Consider the following 16,150-nt stretch of genomic DNA (forward strand, 5'->3'; position numbering starts at 1 on the left):
TTGCAGGCACTGCAGGACTTCAGTCCTTCACGGCGTAGTGTGTTACCAATTGTTTTCTAGGTGACTATGGTCCCAGCTGCCTTGAGATCATTGACAAGATCTTTCCGTGTAGTTCTGGGCTGATTCCTCACCGTTCTCATGATCATTGCAACTCCACGAGTGAGATCTTGCATGGAGCCCCAGGCAGAGGGAGATTGACAGTTATTTTGTGTTTCTTCCATTTGCGAATAATTGCACCAACTGTTGTCACCTTCTCACCAAGCTGCTTGGTAATGGTCTTGTAGCCCATTCCAGCTTTGTGTAGGTCTACAATCTTGTCCCTGACATCCTTGGAGAGCTCTTTGGTCTTGGCCATGGTGGAGAGTTTGGAATCTGATTGATTAATTGCTTCTGTGGACAGGTGTCTTTTACACCGGTAACAAGCTGAGATTAGGAGCACTCCCTTCAAGAGTGTGCTCCTACTCTCAGCTCGTTACCTGTATAAAAGACACCTGGGAGGCAGAAATATTTCTGATTGAGAGGGGGTCAAATACTTATTTCCCTCATTAAAATGCAAATCAATTTATAACATTTTTGACATGCGTTTTTTTGGATTTTTTTGTTGTTATTCTGTCTCTCGCTGTTCAAATAAACCTACCATTAAAATTATAGACTGATCATTTCTTTGCCAGTGGGCAAACGTACAAAATCAGCAGGGGATCAAATACTTTTTTCCCTCACTGTAGAGACCCATAGACTCAGATAGAGGCCCTCAGACTCATATATAGACCCATAGACTCACATAGAGACCCATATACTCACATAGAGACCCATACACACATATAGACCCACAGACTCGCATAGAGACCCATAGACTCACATAGAGACCCATAGACTCAGATAGAGGCCCTCAGACTCATATATAGACCCATAGACTCACATAGAGATCCATAGATGCACATAGAGACCCATAGACTCACATAGAGACCCATAGACTCAGATATAGACCCATATACTCACATAGAGACCCATACATACATATAGGCCCACAGACTCACATAGAGACCAATAGACGCACATAGAGACCCATAGACTCACATAGAGACCCATAGACTCACATAGAGACCCTCAGACTCACATATAGACCAATAGATGCACATATAGACCCATAGACTCACATAGAGACGCATAGACTCACATAGAGACCCTCAGACTCATATATAGACCCATATACTCACATAGAGACCCATAGACTCACATAGAGACCAATAAACGCACAGAGACCCATAGACTCACATAGAGACCCACAGACTCACATAGAGACCCATAGACTCGCATATAGGCCAATAGACTCACATAGAGACCCATATACTCACATATAGACCCAAAACTCACATAGAGACCCGTAAACAGTGATGTAGTGTGGTCACGCATTGGTCCTGGTGCATAGAATAAAACTAGACTCCCCCATCCAATATCCCAAATTTTGGTTGGTTTTGCCCGGCGGCTGGGCAAGTCTCCGGCCTGGGCTCCACTTTGCATCTGCAGCGCCTGGACACTGCACCCACCACGTCACTGGCTTTAAAACGTCGAGACGGACACGGGCCATGGTCTGGGAAGATCGCCGGAGGAGAAGCGTGCGGACGGTGCCCAGTGGACCTCCCTGGGCGCGTCGCTGATACTCCACTCGTAATCCAGAGTGAGGGGGCCCTCGTCTGTGTTGAGACCTGGGCTGCGGCCGAGTGGAGTATCCAGTGCCCCACCAGGTTAGAGACGAGGGGCCCCTTGCTATGAATGACGAGCATCAACAATCGCGCCGCGTGGGTTTCGCTCGCGGCCACCGCTATCGGCGGCTGCTGCCGCTGCTGCCGCCGCCGCCGCTGCTGCTGTTGTTATTGTTGTTGTTCAGCGACTGCTGTTCCCACGGGGCTGTCGATGGCACGGACCCTGCGGGCGTCGCTGGCTGGGTCCTGTGTTTTTATTTTGTTTTCCCCCCTCTCGGCCAAATGAACCTCGGTAACCCTGGTTAGCCAGTCGGGCGTGGGCTGCCGGGGTGGGCGCGGCTGGACGAGTGAGCGACCGCTCACACCGCCTCGCTACACCTATGACCTCCGGGCGCGCGTTTTACGCAACCCCGCGTTTGGCGTCAACTCGACTCGGCCATTGTCGGGAGCTGCGACACGGGCACGGGAGTCAGCCGTGCCGGCTCGGGGGTGATGTCACGGGGTGTAGGACGAGGGGGGGCCTGCGTTGAGGAGGGGAGGGGGGGGGGCGTGTGGAGGGAGATACACGCGCGGTTCTCGATCCATCGTTCGTTACCCCGCCGCCGCCGCCGCCCAGAGAACCTCCAACTGCGCCCATCTCCGCAGCGTTAAGTGCCCGTGCAGACACCCGTCGAGATGGGCCCTGGTGCCCAACCTCATCTGAGCTGCCATGTGAAATGACTGCATTACTAATCTGGCAAAGGGGACGTGGAATAAGCCTGGCTGTCTCTTCCGTGCCAAACCCGTCGATAATTTCTCGACGAATAAAGCCGCCGCCGCTGCTGCTGCATAAGGCACGAATTAGGCCCAAGTTGGAATCCTGCTCCCGTCATATCTGGCGACGAATCTCCCAGTTTCCCGCCTCTCTGCATTGCACAGAATTCGACGCACAGCATCGGTCAGGTTCATTGATGATCCAGCACTCGCCGATTCGATCCAGTTTCTCGATCACCGGTGGTCAGTCGTCTCCTTGTCACCCTTCTATCGCTACTGCCGTCGTTATTCTTGCCGTGTTCAACCACCGCACTGCAAGCCAAAACACTTTCCCTGCATTGCCCGACCCTGGAAATTCCCTCCCATCGCCTCTTTACCAGAGTTCTTATCGTAAACATTGCTCAGTGACCAAGAAGCGCATCTAATCCACCCATGAATGCTGTCTGTTGCTGGCCGCTTGGCATTTTGGGCCTTTGGGCCGGTGTTCAGCAACCGTGATTTAAAACGAACAAAAATGGAACGAACCGGGGCTCGCTGTCCAATCCCCCCCGAACCTCTCCAAGCTGCCTGTGGGCTCCACTCTCGACGGCTCCACCGCGGCTAGCGAGCGTTCCAACGCGGCCAGCGCTGTCTTTTCTGTTGCTTTGTGAGCGACGGCGCTCGTGCGAGAATAGCGGTGCCACAAAGTGGCGCAAACAGTTCCCAACCCAACACCGTGCGTTGGCGCATGTGTGCGCGAGCGGTACTCGCGCGTTATTTATTCATTTGCTAACCCTTCTAACCTTTGCCGAACCCCGTCGGGCACGACGACGACGACGACGACGACGACGATGAGAACCACAACAAAATCTCACGGTAGCCACGCGGCGGGGGAGAGATTTACAGAACCGGCGAGACTGGAGCGGCGGCGATAATGAAAACAGCGGAGGACCAACAGCCACTCGCTACGGCAAATTGACAGCGAAGGCACGGCAAGGGCAGGTCCCCGTGGACGTTGCCTCCTGAATGAGAAACCCGGGCAGCGCCAGCCTCTCCTCGCGCGTGCGCGAAGCTGGCCACCTAGTGCTCGGCCGCGACGCGTAACCTAAACGCGTAACAACTTTTTTTTGCTCCTGCTGCCCGGCGGAGCGAGCGGACGGCGCCCACGGCCGATGCAGGCCCGTCCGCTGCCCCGTTGCGGGGGGAGTGGAGAACGAAGATTTCTCAGCAGACTCGTCGGTGCGCGTGCGTCGACGACGCGAACGGCCGCGCCGTAGGACGACTTTTGGACCGCGTCGCCACCTCTCACTCTCCGGGGGGGCGGTCTCGTGGAGGGATTCCCGGCGCGTTTTGGAACACTTCCTCGATCAACTCGGGAACCGCGCTGGGCAGCGGTGTGGGCATCAAGACGCGTGGGCCGGTAATGCCCTTCACGTGCGCCGTCGCCGCTAACACAGCCGGGTAACCGCAGAGTCCACGAGCCGACGTCCGGGCCCCATTCGGAGCGGAGAGAATGCGCAATTGTGAGGCAGCATTTTTACAAATGGGATGGCGTCACAGCGGTGAATCGGTTAGGTTCATTGGACCTGTGAGCCGTAAGTCGCCGGTTCGATTCCATTTCCCGGCGTGGCAGTTGATACAGTTCCACAAATTTCTTAAATCCGATCTTCTGCCCGCCTGTCTACCCAGCAGTGCGAATGGGTTGACCACCAGGCTGTCACCTTTGACCCTTTTATTACGTGGTGGCTGAACGGGAGTTACATTTCAAGACGACGTTGGCGTACGGTCTTCCATTAACTAACAAACCTTTGTAACAGAAGCTCACGTACAGTAAAAAAAAAACACGTGTAACGTTTAAACGGATCGCTAAAACCCACTGACGATTTGTTATAATTCAAACATATTGTTTTACATCTTGGCGATTGTCACCATCAGTCCCCTGATCCACTGCTGGATGAGTGCCTCCCGCACGCCGACGGCGTCCCTCTCGCGCTCCTGCGATGCCGACGCTCCCACCTTCGCTCACGTGGGATCTCATCGCTCCGTCTCCTCGGGCGGCTCCCCTCGAGTGCGGCTGCCGTTACGTCACCGGTCACGTCCGTGCGGATACCGGGGTGCCCGTCTAACAGCGCGTCCTGTCCGAGCGTGCACTTCCATTTCCTCGTCGGTCAATGCGGCGTCTCCAATTTCCGCTCGGTCTCCGGTCCACGAGTTTCTGTTTCTGCCTCGCAGTGCCATCCCCCAGCATGCACCTCTCCGTGCTTCTCCGTGCACTCTTCAGCGATTGTTTCCATTCTGTCTGTGGGCGTTCGTGTTTCTAATCCGTACGTCAGAGCGGGCAATCGGCACCACTTTGAGTTTTCCCCCCTTTCAGATGCATTTTCCCTGTTCAGGTCCAGTGTCTCTTCAGGCACCTTGCTTTCTTCTATGTACGTACCGGTAGTCCCCGACTTACGATGGAGATGCGTTACGACGACCCCATCGTAAGTCGAAAATATCGTAAGTCGAAGATGGCCCAGCCTACCCAGGAGTCTTAAAGAATGGTGATAATTGAGCAAAACAGAGCAATTTACAGTACCGTACTGCATAAACTATATACCGTATGTATTTATTAATTACAATACTGTATTGCACAGTAAAATTTAAAGTAAAAAAACAAGGTCAATTCTTAGCCTACCTATATGAACTGCAATTTAATAGAAAGTTTTTTCAGGAAACAATCCTATCTGCTATAGAAACTTTTAACATGCATTGAACGTATGTATCGTATCGTGGTAACCCTAAAATGAAATCGCTAAAGCTACGTATCATACATGTATTGAACGTGTCGTATCATATTCTACTGTACTCACCAAGATTCTGTCCGTCGTCTGCATACTTGAACGATGTTAGGTTGTTGATGGCTACATTAACTTAGTTGTCGGAAGAGGAGGATGGCGATGATAAAGCTACAGTATCGTACCTCGTACGCTGCTGCATTTGCCTGCCGCGCGAATTTAAAAATATTTTACAATTTTTGAATTTATTTCGCACCATACGTAGCCAACCGTGTTAATCGGAGGTGCAGGGGAAGAACTAAACACAAAAAGCAGTTTAAAAATATATACCTTGAATTGTAGGTTTGCTCCCACATGTTAACACTCAATAATTAGCCGATAACACCGACTGCAGAGCTTGGGCAATTGCTGGAAGCGCCGGCTCACCGTGTGGCTGGCTTCTCCGCACGTCTCCGGTTCCTCCTCGCTCCCCCGAGTTGTTCTCTCTCGTCGAGAGCGAGGGGCGACTCCTGTGCTCTGGCACGTGCGTGACGACGTGAAATTATCATCGTTGCTTTTCATGATCAAGTTCCATTTTCCAAAAGCCACCCCATCGGTTGCCTACGTCTGACGTGAAAAGAAGTTCAACATAAATACACATCCTGCGTTCGCTCGACTATTTTCCCAGTAATCCTTTCTTCAAAAGTAGGTCGTTTTTTTTTAGGTGACCGCTGGGAGGCTCATAGGACAAAGGGCAGAACTGGCACCGCCGAGATCCCGAGTCTAAATGAGGGTTGTTCAACAATAATCAGTGCAAACCGGCTATCATTTTCAGAACCCATCATCGACTCCAGTGGAATTTAAGTGATGAACGCACCGATTGGCACACGTGGATACAAACCGCACGACGGCAGGCCTAAATCACCGCGTGGAACATTTGCCCTCGTTTCTCCACGATCGCTCGCTCACGCGGAAGGGCCCCCCCCCCCCCTTCACTTCAGGGGAGTGCGAGAGGGTATTTGGCCTCCTCTTCCATCGGCGAGCAGGCGTGCGTTTTTCAAAACAGGTGGGCATGCCCACGCTTTTGCCCCACCACGCGCACACCTGCCCGGTCGACGAACCGGGGGCGGCGTCGCCATTTACACCGCCAAGAAACTCGCCCCCGTAGTTTGGAACTGCCGCGCCGGGAGATGGGATCGAACCGTCGATCTCTGGACCACCAGCCCGTTGTGCGGACCGCCGCAGTGCGGAAGCTTCAACCCCCCACCATCATTGCTCAGCTGAAAAGGCACGGATATCGTTCGCCGCTAAAGCGTTTCTATTCCCGCGCCAAAGAGGCCACCCATTTTCGACCATTTTGACATCGCCGGTTAATCCCAAAAACCACCGGCTTAAATTCGGGCAACTTCCTCCGTGTGTGTGTGTGTGTGTGGTGGCGAGGGACGGGGGGCGGGCAGGAGGGGGGGGGGGGCAGGGTGGTGGGGGGGGAGGGCTTCACCTAGCGGCGGACAATATCCGACGACACCGCCGGGCGAGGTTGCAATCGGCGCGGTGGAGAAGAGACGGCAAAGAGTTCTGGACGCCCGAGGTTTTTCTTTATTGAAGTACAGCGAGCGCGTCGGGGGGGTTTCTCAAAATCCCACGCCAGCGCCGACCGTCGCCGATCCGTACTGCGTTACTCAAAAAACTCATCATGCTCGGGGCCACGGGACGTAGGCAAGTGCAATTAAATTAGTAACAAACCCTTTTGAAACCAGTTGAGTATTTCAGCTTCAATAACGCCAGAAAAATAAAACTCTTGATTCGACTCAATCGTCAGAATTGTCACTTCTGCAAATATAACATTAGTATTTTGGCCACTTAACCAAAAAAAGGCCGTGTTACTGTTATTATAAAATAAAAAATAGACTTTTTAAAGCTTTGCTTAATAAAGTATAGTAATAACCTGTGCCTACGCGTACATAAAAACTCGGTAAACGGTACCAAAGTAGCGAATAACAAAAGTATAGTAAGTGGAATCTTCTGCAGAATTGCTTTACAAATACAGTAGTTCATACAAAAGCAAACATTTAAATTGGTTATTCTTTGTTCCATTAATAATAATATATATGTATGAATTTTATCACGTACAGATTTGTTGGTACATTAAGATCCATGCTACGTAGGTATATGCTAGTAATAGGTCAATACAATATGTCCCTTATATGCATCAAATGTATACAATACTATGCCTTAATTACATTAAACTTGTTTTTTGTCGTGCTGATATTATGCAACTTTTAAAACGTTAACCCCCCACCCCCCAAACAATCTGTAGACAAAAGAAATGCTGCTTTTAAGACAAACAATAGGCTCGAACCCATAATTTAAACTTATCCACTAAATCGTAAACATTTTGGTATAAGAAATATAACTTTATTCAAGTCAAACAAAAATATATTTATCTGCAAGAATATACACCAGAGGGGCTATGTGGTTATTACATACCTGATCTTTGGAGCAGTTGATGGCATTACAGTGCACGTGAGGAGGGGCTGGGGCGGAGGTCACGTGAGAGTGAGGCGCCCCCTTTTAGCGGCACGAGCCAGGCCAGCACCCCCCTCCCCCCCCGCCCACCGAGCCCCCCAGTCCACAAGCACCGCGCTAGATGCCCGGGCTGCCCCGTGCCCGCTAACCTGAAAAGGGCCCCCCAACCCCCCCCCCCCCGACCCCCCCCCCAACCCCCCCCGAACCCCCCCCCCCTCCGCTCCCTACGAGAATATGCGAATGGCCTGAGTGACGGACGTGAGGCAGACGGGGCATTTGGGATCGTTCTCGTGACAGATGCCGCTGGCGCACTCCATGCAGAACAGCTTGTGGCCGCAGGGCACCAGGGCCGCCGTCACGGCGCTCTCCCGGCACACGGCGCACTCGCGCGGCTGCCCCTGCTGCTGCTGCTCCCCCGGCGACGCCGGCGCCCCGGGGCCTCCGCGGCGCAGCAGGCCCAGGCTCCACTCGGCGCTCAGGAAGCCCGGCAGGCCGTGCGCCACCATCGCCTGCAGCGGGTCGCTGCGCACGCGCCGCGCCGACGGGTGGTGCTCGGCGCCGCCCGACGCCGACGACGCCGACGGCGCCGCGGAGGAGGAGCCGCAGCCGCTGGCCGAGGCGGCCCGCTCGCGCCCGGGGTGGTGCGGGAGGCCGCCCAGCGCCGCCGCGATGGGGTTCGCTCGCTCCAGCTGCGCCCAGAGCCCCGGCTCGTCCGCCCGCGACCCCAAGGCCGCGGCCGCCGCCCCCTCGGCCGCGTCGACCAGGCCGAAGCCCGGGGCGCCGCCGACGCGCGAGTCGCCCGACACGCTGCCCAGCGAGCTCGAGCTGTCGTTACGCGACGGCGCCGCGAACAGAGGCTTGCGCGGGAGCCTGAGCCACAGGCTGCCCGGCTGGTACCCACCGCCGCCGCCGCCGCCGCCGCCGTACTCGAAGCCGACGTCCATGCCGTTGACGTGGAAGTCGCTCTCTCCGTCGACGCCGCCGCCGCCGCAGAACTCGAGGAGGCTGCCGGTGCGCGCGGCGATGTGCGACTCGATCTCCTCGCGGGCGCGCTCCACATTGTGCGGCAGGCCCGTCACCTCGAAGACGGGCTCGCGCTCGCGGCTCGGCGTCACGATGTAAGTGTGCGTCGCCTGCTGGATGCGGCGGATCGTGGCGCCCTTGGGCCCCACCACGAGGCCCACGACGCGGTACGGCACGCGCACCTGGATCGTCGTCTGGCCCGGCACGGCCGGCGGCGATTGGAGCTGCGCCGCGCCCCCCGCCCCCCCCGCGGCAGCGCCCCCCCCAACCGCCGTGGCCACCGATTGCGGGTTGGGCCCCGGGCCAAGCGCCGGGCCGGGCGGCTTGTTGCGGAAGGCCCGGAGCACGGAGAAGTGTTCGGCGGCCGAGAGGATCTCCTGCTTGGCCATGCACACGTCCTCGGGGCGGCCCGTGATGACGAACACGGGCTCCTCGCCCCGCACCGGCGTCTTGATGTACGTGTTTGTCTTGGCCCGCAGGGCCTTGATCTTGCAGCCTGCCGAATGGAGGGGTCAAGTTATTGAACGCGCGCTGACGTTAGCGTGTGACTTGAGAGCTAGCGACATGAGTGATGTAAATTCGGAGGGTGTTCTAGAAGAGCTTGAGAAATGTTATCTATTCGGCGATCATACGTGGAAAATCTAAAATCTAGGCCTCTGACAGTTTGTATTGTAAGTTTGAAGGGTGTTGAAGACATGTGATTTTGAAATCCAAAACCAAAATTGTGAACTGTGCGAATCTGGAGATTGCTTTTGAAGACTGATGAATCAAAATTACACAAGATATTTAATATCCAACGAACTAAATTGGAGATTTGAAGTTCTCCAAATCTGGGGTAAATTGTTGTTTACTTTTTTATTGTTTAAAATAGGCCTCTGAAAGTTTGCATCTGGATGTCCTAAAGGGAGCCAAGTCCAAATGTGACTTCCAAAATTGACCCAACATTTTGGAATGGCAATGGTTTGGCAATGCCCTCATCCAACAGTGGATCGATCATGGCTGGTGATAATACTAAAGCACATAGGCAAAGCTTGCTATCAATCATTCATAACAATTAGACTGCCCTTTTTTATGAAGGAAATGCGCAATGAGTCTCAAGTCCTGCATTGCGATGTTTGGCCAATTCTGTTGATGAGTGTGTTGCTTCATGTGGGAGAAAACCGGTGCACCCAGAGAAAGCCCATGAGTGTACGAGGGGGTAATGCTCAAAGCTCCGCACAGATAGACTCAAGAATCCATCACTGTACTGCCATGACCTGGGCCACCTACTCCCCCGCTCTCTCCTGTTCGGAGTCAGGCCACCAGATCGGTGACATGGGCCCTGGTGAAAGGAATAAAAGAGGGAAGGAAGCGAATTGTGGTGACCTGTCACCACTGGACATCTATGATAAAGAGCTTCATAGATCATCAGATTTCTCCAGGATAAAAATTTCTGATTCGGATTCTGACATTAGCAAGACAAGGCCATTAAGGTCACGTAACATGAGACACCTTAACGATCGCGGGAGCAATAATAATGATTTACAGCCCATTCTCAGTCCACTGCTGGATGAAGATCTCCAAGTCGATGGAGGGGAAACTATAGCAGCGGTTCAAATGACTTGCCACTGATGGTAGCCGTGGCTGGGAATCTAACTCTGGTAGCAGGGTGCACTAACCACTGCCCCATTGCTTACCCCATTCATGACATCTGGTGTGTCACCACCATCGCCACTTTCACGGATCTCCAACGAAGTGAATCCATAGAATCTGACTGGAGATGTTATTATTGCAGTGACCCAGACTTAGGTGTTAGTATATAGCCGACCGTGGTGATCGGAGGTGCAGGGGGGGGGGGGACGACAACAAACTAAACACAAGAAGCAGTTCTAAAGAAATGAGTTTTCAATTTCGATGATTTAAAGGCGCATAGCTCCACTGGCTTGCTAATATCGGAAGGAAGAGTGGTTCCACACGGCCGCAGAAGCGCATCTGAAGGCACGTGATGCAGTGACCAATGCAGCTATAGTGTGTTAAGTTTCAGATTAGATTAACTGCTATAAAATACACTCAGACTTTACTTAAGCTGGCAAGGCCCATCGAGCACAACGTACAATATAATGACGCCGTGCAGCAATGGCGTCCCACGGATAGCACGTGCCCTGATGGTCACAAATTTTACTCATCTCCGTAGCTCAGCCCTTAGGCCCCGCTGGCGTGGGCCCTGCGGCAGTTGCACCACCTGCGCACTCGACGGCTACGTCACTGCGCCAGGTGCAGCAGCAGCAGCAGCAGTAGGGTGGTGGTCGTGGCAAGCTGTATAGGGAAGTGACACGCGCACACCCTTGGGGGGCAGAGTGCAGGGAAACAACAGCCACGTCTGGAGACGCCCTACCGTTATCTCCTATCCCTGTTTGCGCTCTTGCTCGGAATGTATGACGTTGTTTGGAGCGAGAAAGGTAAGCAAAATATATAACCGTTTACAGCCCTTCGCCCATCCACCGCTGGATGAAGGCCTACCCACGCCGCGGTGTCGGTCATGGGGATCGTTCGCCCTTACTTCACCGCTGTGGTCAGTGTTGGTAAAGAGGGGTGGGGTGCCCAGGACTGATTCAGACATCATCCCGTCACTGGTGTTAGCCACGGTCGGGAAGCGAACTCGGGACAACTTGACTTCACAGGTTTACGTGATAACCACTCGCTGCGCCGCCACTCCGAAATTGAATCAGGTGGACATACAGAATATTCTCGATCTTTTCAAACCAAATTAATTTCACTCAAGGCCAATACAAATATTTACGCACCCTTCCAAATGCATTTAGGACACTATGAATGAGATGAAGGTTACGTTTTATTCTCTACAATGAGTTCAATTTTCTGTTTTATCATTGTCCAGAGAACACGGGGCAGACTGTGCAAGGTACGCAAAGGAGCGTGGTGGGATGCGTGCGTGGAATTGCCTTGAGAGTAAAAAGGGAACACGCGGATGAGAGAACGTACGCAGGTCCAACACGTACTCCGATTCAAACCGTGAAGAGGAAAATTGGTGGGCTGGACCAGAACAGACGTCTCGGAGAGACGCTGGCCGACGGTAAAGGATAATAACGGAGATGCAGCCAAGGGATGGAATGCGTCCGAGCAGACGTCGCCCAAAGAAGATGCCATGCAGCGATATAATCGGCTGGTGTGTAGGACGTAGGTGCTATGTTACATCACATGATCATACCGTAGGGGGTGGTAACGCCTAGTTGGAGGAGGCCTTCATCCAGCAGTGGATTGATCATGGCTGCCCATGACGATGATGGCAATTATGAGTTAATATCTCCCAGATTCTAAATGGATTCCTAAAATTCCAGTGCGGCGGCGGTGGTGGTGGTGTTTTTTTACGTTCATTCCCCTCCTACTTTGTTGTAAAAAATTTCTACAACAAAATCCTCAACGGCTTTGTGTTTTCGGGTGAACGTCCAAGGCTGGGGAGAGAAGGCAAACTCCTTCCCGACAGCTCAGCCTGGGCAAGGGCGGAGGAGAGAGGCTTGCTTCTGCTGCTGCTACTGCTGCTGCTGCGACGCCGGGTGTCTCACAATGCGCAGAGAGATAAACCCACCACGCACACCGCACACAAAGGAACCCGCGCGCTCCGCCTTCCTCTTCCCTCCACCTCCTCCTCACTCCCTCCTCCTCCTCCTCCGCGCACGCGGAAACTCGGCAGTGGAACTTAACAAAGAACAAAAGGTTTTTTTTTTGCCAGCACACGTCAGTCAAGGCGGGGAGAGGGGAGGGCAGTGGAGTCGTGAATTGTATTGCAGCGCTCGCAGCAACCAACCCTGTGGAATCGGAACCGGGCCAGGTTCGATTCCCAGCTCACGTAGCCCACCCCGGTCGCAGACAAAGTGGCGATCCTAAACCTCGAGACTTGCCATGAATTCCATTCCCCCCCCCCACCTAGGTCAACTCGGCCAGAAAAGAGCACCTGGCGTGGCGCTGCAGTGCAAGCACAGCAGTGGGAGACAAAGGGGGTACACACCAGCCAGACGGGCGTGGTATTTATTCGGCGAGCAGATCTATTGTCTGACGGGGGGCGACCTTAATAGGCGCTCGCCAACAGAGCGTCTCTCTTAAATGGGAGGGGCTCCTTTGTGCATCTCTGTGCTGGTGCTGGTTCGAGGCGCAGTGGTCGCGTGACCAACACCCACCCCCCCCAGAAAACCACAGTTCGACTCCCCTACCGCGGACACCAAAAACGTGGAGACACAAGCGGTATTTTCTGAACCTGTACTGGGCCCCCCCTAGGTAGGCTCGGCCTAACAATGAGCAAACGAGCGTGTGGTGTGTAAATGTAAGCACTGGGGGAGACAAAGGCAGCCGAGGGCGTGCTCTGGTGGTTCTAGTTACACCAGCCCCGAGCGCCGGACTTTAATAGGTGCTCGCTAACTGCCCTTGTTGAGGACCTGGTTGGGAATACAATAAACACGTGGTAGCTGACCATCTACCGGACCTCTCCCTGGGTCGACTCGACCTTAAACGAGTACCGGGTGGAGAAAGAAGCAATGCAGTTCCTGGCCACGCAACACCTACCCGCCCCAAGATGTAACTGCCAGCCTTAATAGGTGCTCGCTAACAGCACTCGGTGCGGCCCCCTGTACAAGCCGTTGGATTAGCGGGGTTGGTGGTGGTGGTTGGAGGAGTGCGAGGAAGGGAGAGTGGCGGTGCCGAGTGTCTTTGTGTCGCGGGGAGCGGTGGCGCAGGGGTTAGCGCACTGCGCCGCGAGACGATCGCCACCTGCGTTCGATTCGCGGCCACGGCTAACATCAGTGGCGAGTGATACTCCGAGACAGTTCCTCCCCCCCCACACCACTATAGCTCAACTCGGTGATAAAGGAATAACAACAAGAGAAAGCGTAAACATGAACATCGGGGAGACAAAGGCGTGTGGGTGGCACCCCGTGATGCGCTGTGCCAGCCTCTCACTAGATGGTCGCTAACTGCAAAATGCCCCCAAAAATGCCCGTATGGCGCCTAAGCCTGCAATACGTCTTTTGTCTACGCGAGTGCGTCTTTAGTGTGCCATGCCAGCCTTAATAGGCGCTCGCTAACATCGTTGTTAGCTAGCACAACGTTTTGCTTGCCCAAGAGCCCATTAACGCCTACAGGGGCAGCAGGCAGACAGGCAGGCGGGGGGAGTCTTTTGTCTAGCAGAGTGCCGCGTCTCTCTCTCTTTGTGTCCCGTGATAATCGTATTTAATAGGCGCTCGCTAACAGCACACGTGTTGGTGTTGTTGATGTTGTTGTTCCCGCTAGATAGCATAAGAGGGCCCCCAACAGTCTAGCTGAGGTTTCTTTGTTCTGCTGCTGCTGGGGTGAGAGTTGGGTAGTTGGTGCGGCTAACAAAGGAAAATAAGAGGCGGGCAAGCGGCATCACTACTCACCCTGTCTGCCCACGATTTCCGCAACGTGCTCCGAGCTGGGCACGCACACACACTCGGTGGTGTTCCCTCCTCTCCTGCTGCTGCTGCTGTTGTTGTTGTTTACACCACCACCAGCACCACAACCGTTGTTGCCATTACTCGCTCCACCACCACCACCACCACCGCCGCCGTTGTTCCCATTGGTGCCCACGTTGTCGCCGGAGTGGTCACTCTCGCACGAGCCGCCGCCGTCGTCGACCGAAGCCCCGACGCCGACGACGCCGCCGCCGCCGTCTCCGTAGAGGACGGCGCGCTCCGTGTCGCCGAGGCCCATGAGGCTGATCTTCTCCAGGGCCATCTGCAGGGCCCGATGCTGCTCGGCCCCGCCTGGCACCACCCGCTCCATGTCCCCGACCACCAGGGCCGAGCTCGGCATCGTCCTCGCTGCTGCTGCTGCTGATACTGTGATGGTACCGTGCTACTGCTGTGATGGTACCGTGCTACTGCTGTGATGGTACCGTGCTACTGCTGTGATGGTACCGTGCTACTGATACTGTGATGGTACCGTGCTACTGCTGTGATGGTACCGTGCTGCTGCTGTGATGGTACCGTGCTACTGCTGTGATGGTACCGTGCTACTGCTGTGATGGTACCGTGCTACTGCTGTGATGGTACCGTGCTACTGCTGTGATGGTACCGTGCTACTGCTGTGATGGTACCGTGCTACTGCTGTGATGGTACCGTGCTACTGCTGTGATGGTACCGTGCTACTGCTGTGATGGTACCGTGCTACTGCTGTGATGGTACCGTGCTACTGCTGTGATGGTACCGTGCTGCTGCTGTGATGGTACCGTGCTACTGCTGTGATGGTACCGTGCTACTGCTGTGATGGTACCGTGCTACTGCTGTGATGGTACCGTGCTACTGCTGTGATGGTACCAAGATGATGCTGTGATTGCTGATGTGGTGGTGATGATTGTGATGATGGGGATCTTGCGATTCTGGCTTTGTTACGACGTCGTGGCCGTTACAGAATCTGGGTTCTCACGTGGGAAGAAGCTGACGATCTCGCGAAAGGCGCTGTGATGTTTTATTGACGATACGGCGATGTTTATGTTGATCAAATGTGTAATTTGTAGTGACCGTGTTATGATCTCATCATGGTGACGATATTGCTGTGACCCTATTAAACTCGGATGATGGTGTGACAACGCTGCGATGATTATAAGTTATGACGATGTTTACGTTGAGATGTCACGCTGCCTATAATTGTTAACGATGACAAAGCCGTTATGAGCAGACGACGATGCTGCTGATGATGATGCTGATGATGATGATGCTATCGCCACTATTATACTACCACGGATAATGATCCCACTGCTGATGCTGCTGCTGCTACAAAGGCGATCCCGAGGACCGGCCTTCCCGTCGCCCGGGACGTGAGGGTCGCGGCCCCGCGACACCGTCGGCCCTCCGTACCGAAGCGCGCCCGGTAGCCCAGGGGCTATAGCAGTAGCCGGGCGGGCGGGCGGGGTTGCCCCCGTGGGGCTGCCTTCACAGCGACATCGTCCCCGATCCACGGGCGGGAGGAGGAGGAGGAGGAGGCAGTCGCAGCCACAACGGCACTCGCAGCCGCCCGCGCGGCAGTCGGAAGCGCAATTCGCTACATTTGTCCGCGTTCCATCCGCGGGTCACTCGCGCCGTGACGTCGGCTCGGCACGACGCCCCCAAAGCGGGGTGGGGCCTCGGGTGGGGGAGGAGGAGGAGCGGGCGGGGGTGTCTGTGTTAAGGGGGTGTGGCTTGTGTTATTGTTTGGGGGTGTGGGGGAGGGGGGTCTGCGATAGGGGGTGTGGCTTGTGTTAGTGGGGGGGGTGTCTGTGTTAAGGGGGTGTGGCTTGTGTTATTGTTGGGGGTGTGGGGGGGATCTGTGATAGGGGGTGTGGCTTGTGTTAGTGGGGGGGGGGGGGGTGTCTGTGTTAAGGGGGTGTGGCTTGTGTTATTGTTGGGGGTGTGGGGGAGGGGTCTG

General features: G+C 54.6%; 1 protein-coding gene and 1 long non-coding RNA gene across 2 annotated transcripts; both read right to left on the reverse strand.

Annotated features, from left to right (window-relative positions):
• Positions 1-2,263: 2,263 nt before the first annotated feature.
• Positions 2,264-7,858, reverse strand: LOC142930519 (uncharacterized). Its single transcript, XR_012946465.1, has 3 exons — positions 6,690-7,858; positions 5,639-6,471; positions 2,264-5,418 (listed from the first exon to the last, which is right to left on the reverse strand). It is a non-coding gene; the product is annotated as an uncharacterized LOC142930519 (long non-coding RNA).
• A 73-nt stretch (positions 7,859-7,931) lies between these two features.
• Positions 7,932-15,862, reverse strand: LOC116950721 (RNA-binding protein MEX3B-like). The gene is made up of 2 exons (XM_032968718.2): positions 14,146-15,862; positions 7,932-9,236 (listed from the first exon to the last, which is right to left on the reverse strand). The coding sequence occupies exons 1-2, from the start codon at positions 14,558-14,560 to the stop codon at positions 7,942-7,944; spliced, it is 1,710 nt and encodes a 569-aa protein (XP_032824609.2). The 5' UTR covers positions 14,561-15,862; the 3' UTR covers positions 7,932-7,941.
• Between the last annotated feature and the right edge of the window lie 288 nt (positions 15,863-16,150).

This window comes from Petromyzon marinus, chromosome 40, assembly GCF_048934315.1.
Source record: "Petromyzon marinus isolate PM22_M1 ecotype Great Lakes invasive population chromosome 40, UKy_Petmar_22M1.pri1.0, whole genome shotgun sequence".
Taxonomy (NCBI): Eukaryota; Metazoa; Chordata; class Hyperoartia; order Petromyzontiformes; family Petromyzontidae; genus Petromyzon; species Petromyzon marinus.

What these genes read in the sequence shown, in the direction of transcription:
- LOC116950721 (XM_032968718.2), bottom strand. Translation starts at nt 14,560, where the DNA reads ATGCCGAGCTCGGCCCTGGTGGTCGGGGACATGGAGCGGGTGGTGCCA. An exon ending in GGAAATCGTGGGCAGACAGG is followed by an intron (nt 9,237 to 14,145) that starts GTGAGTAGTGAT and finishes TCCATTCGGCAG; the next exon opens with GCTGCAAGATCAAGGCCCTG.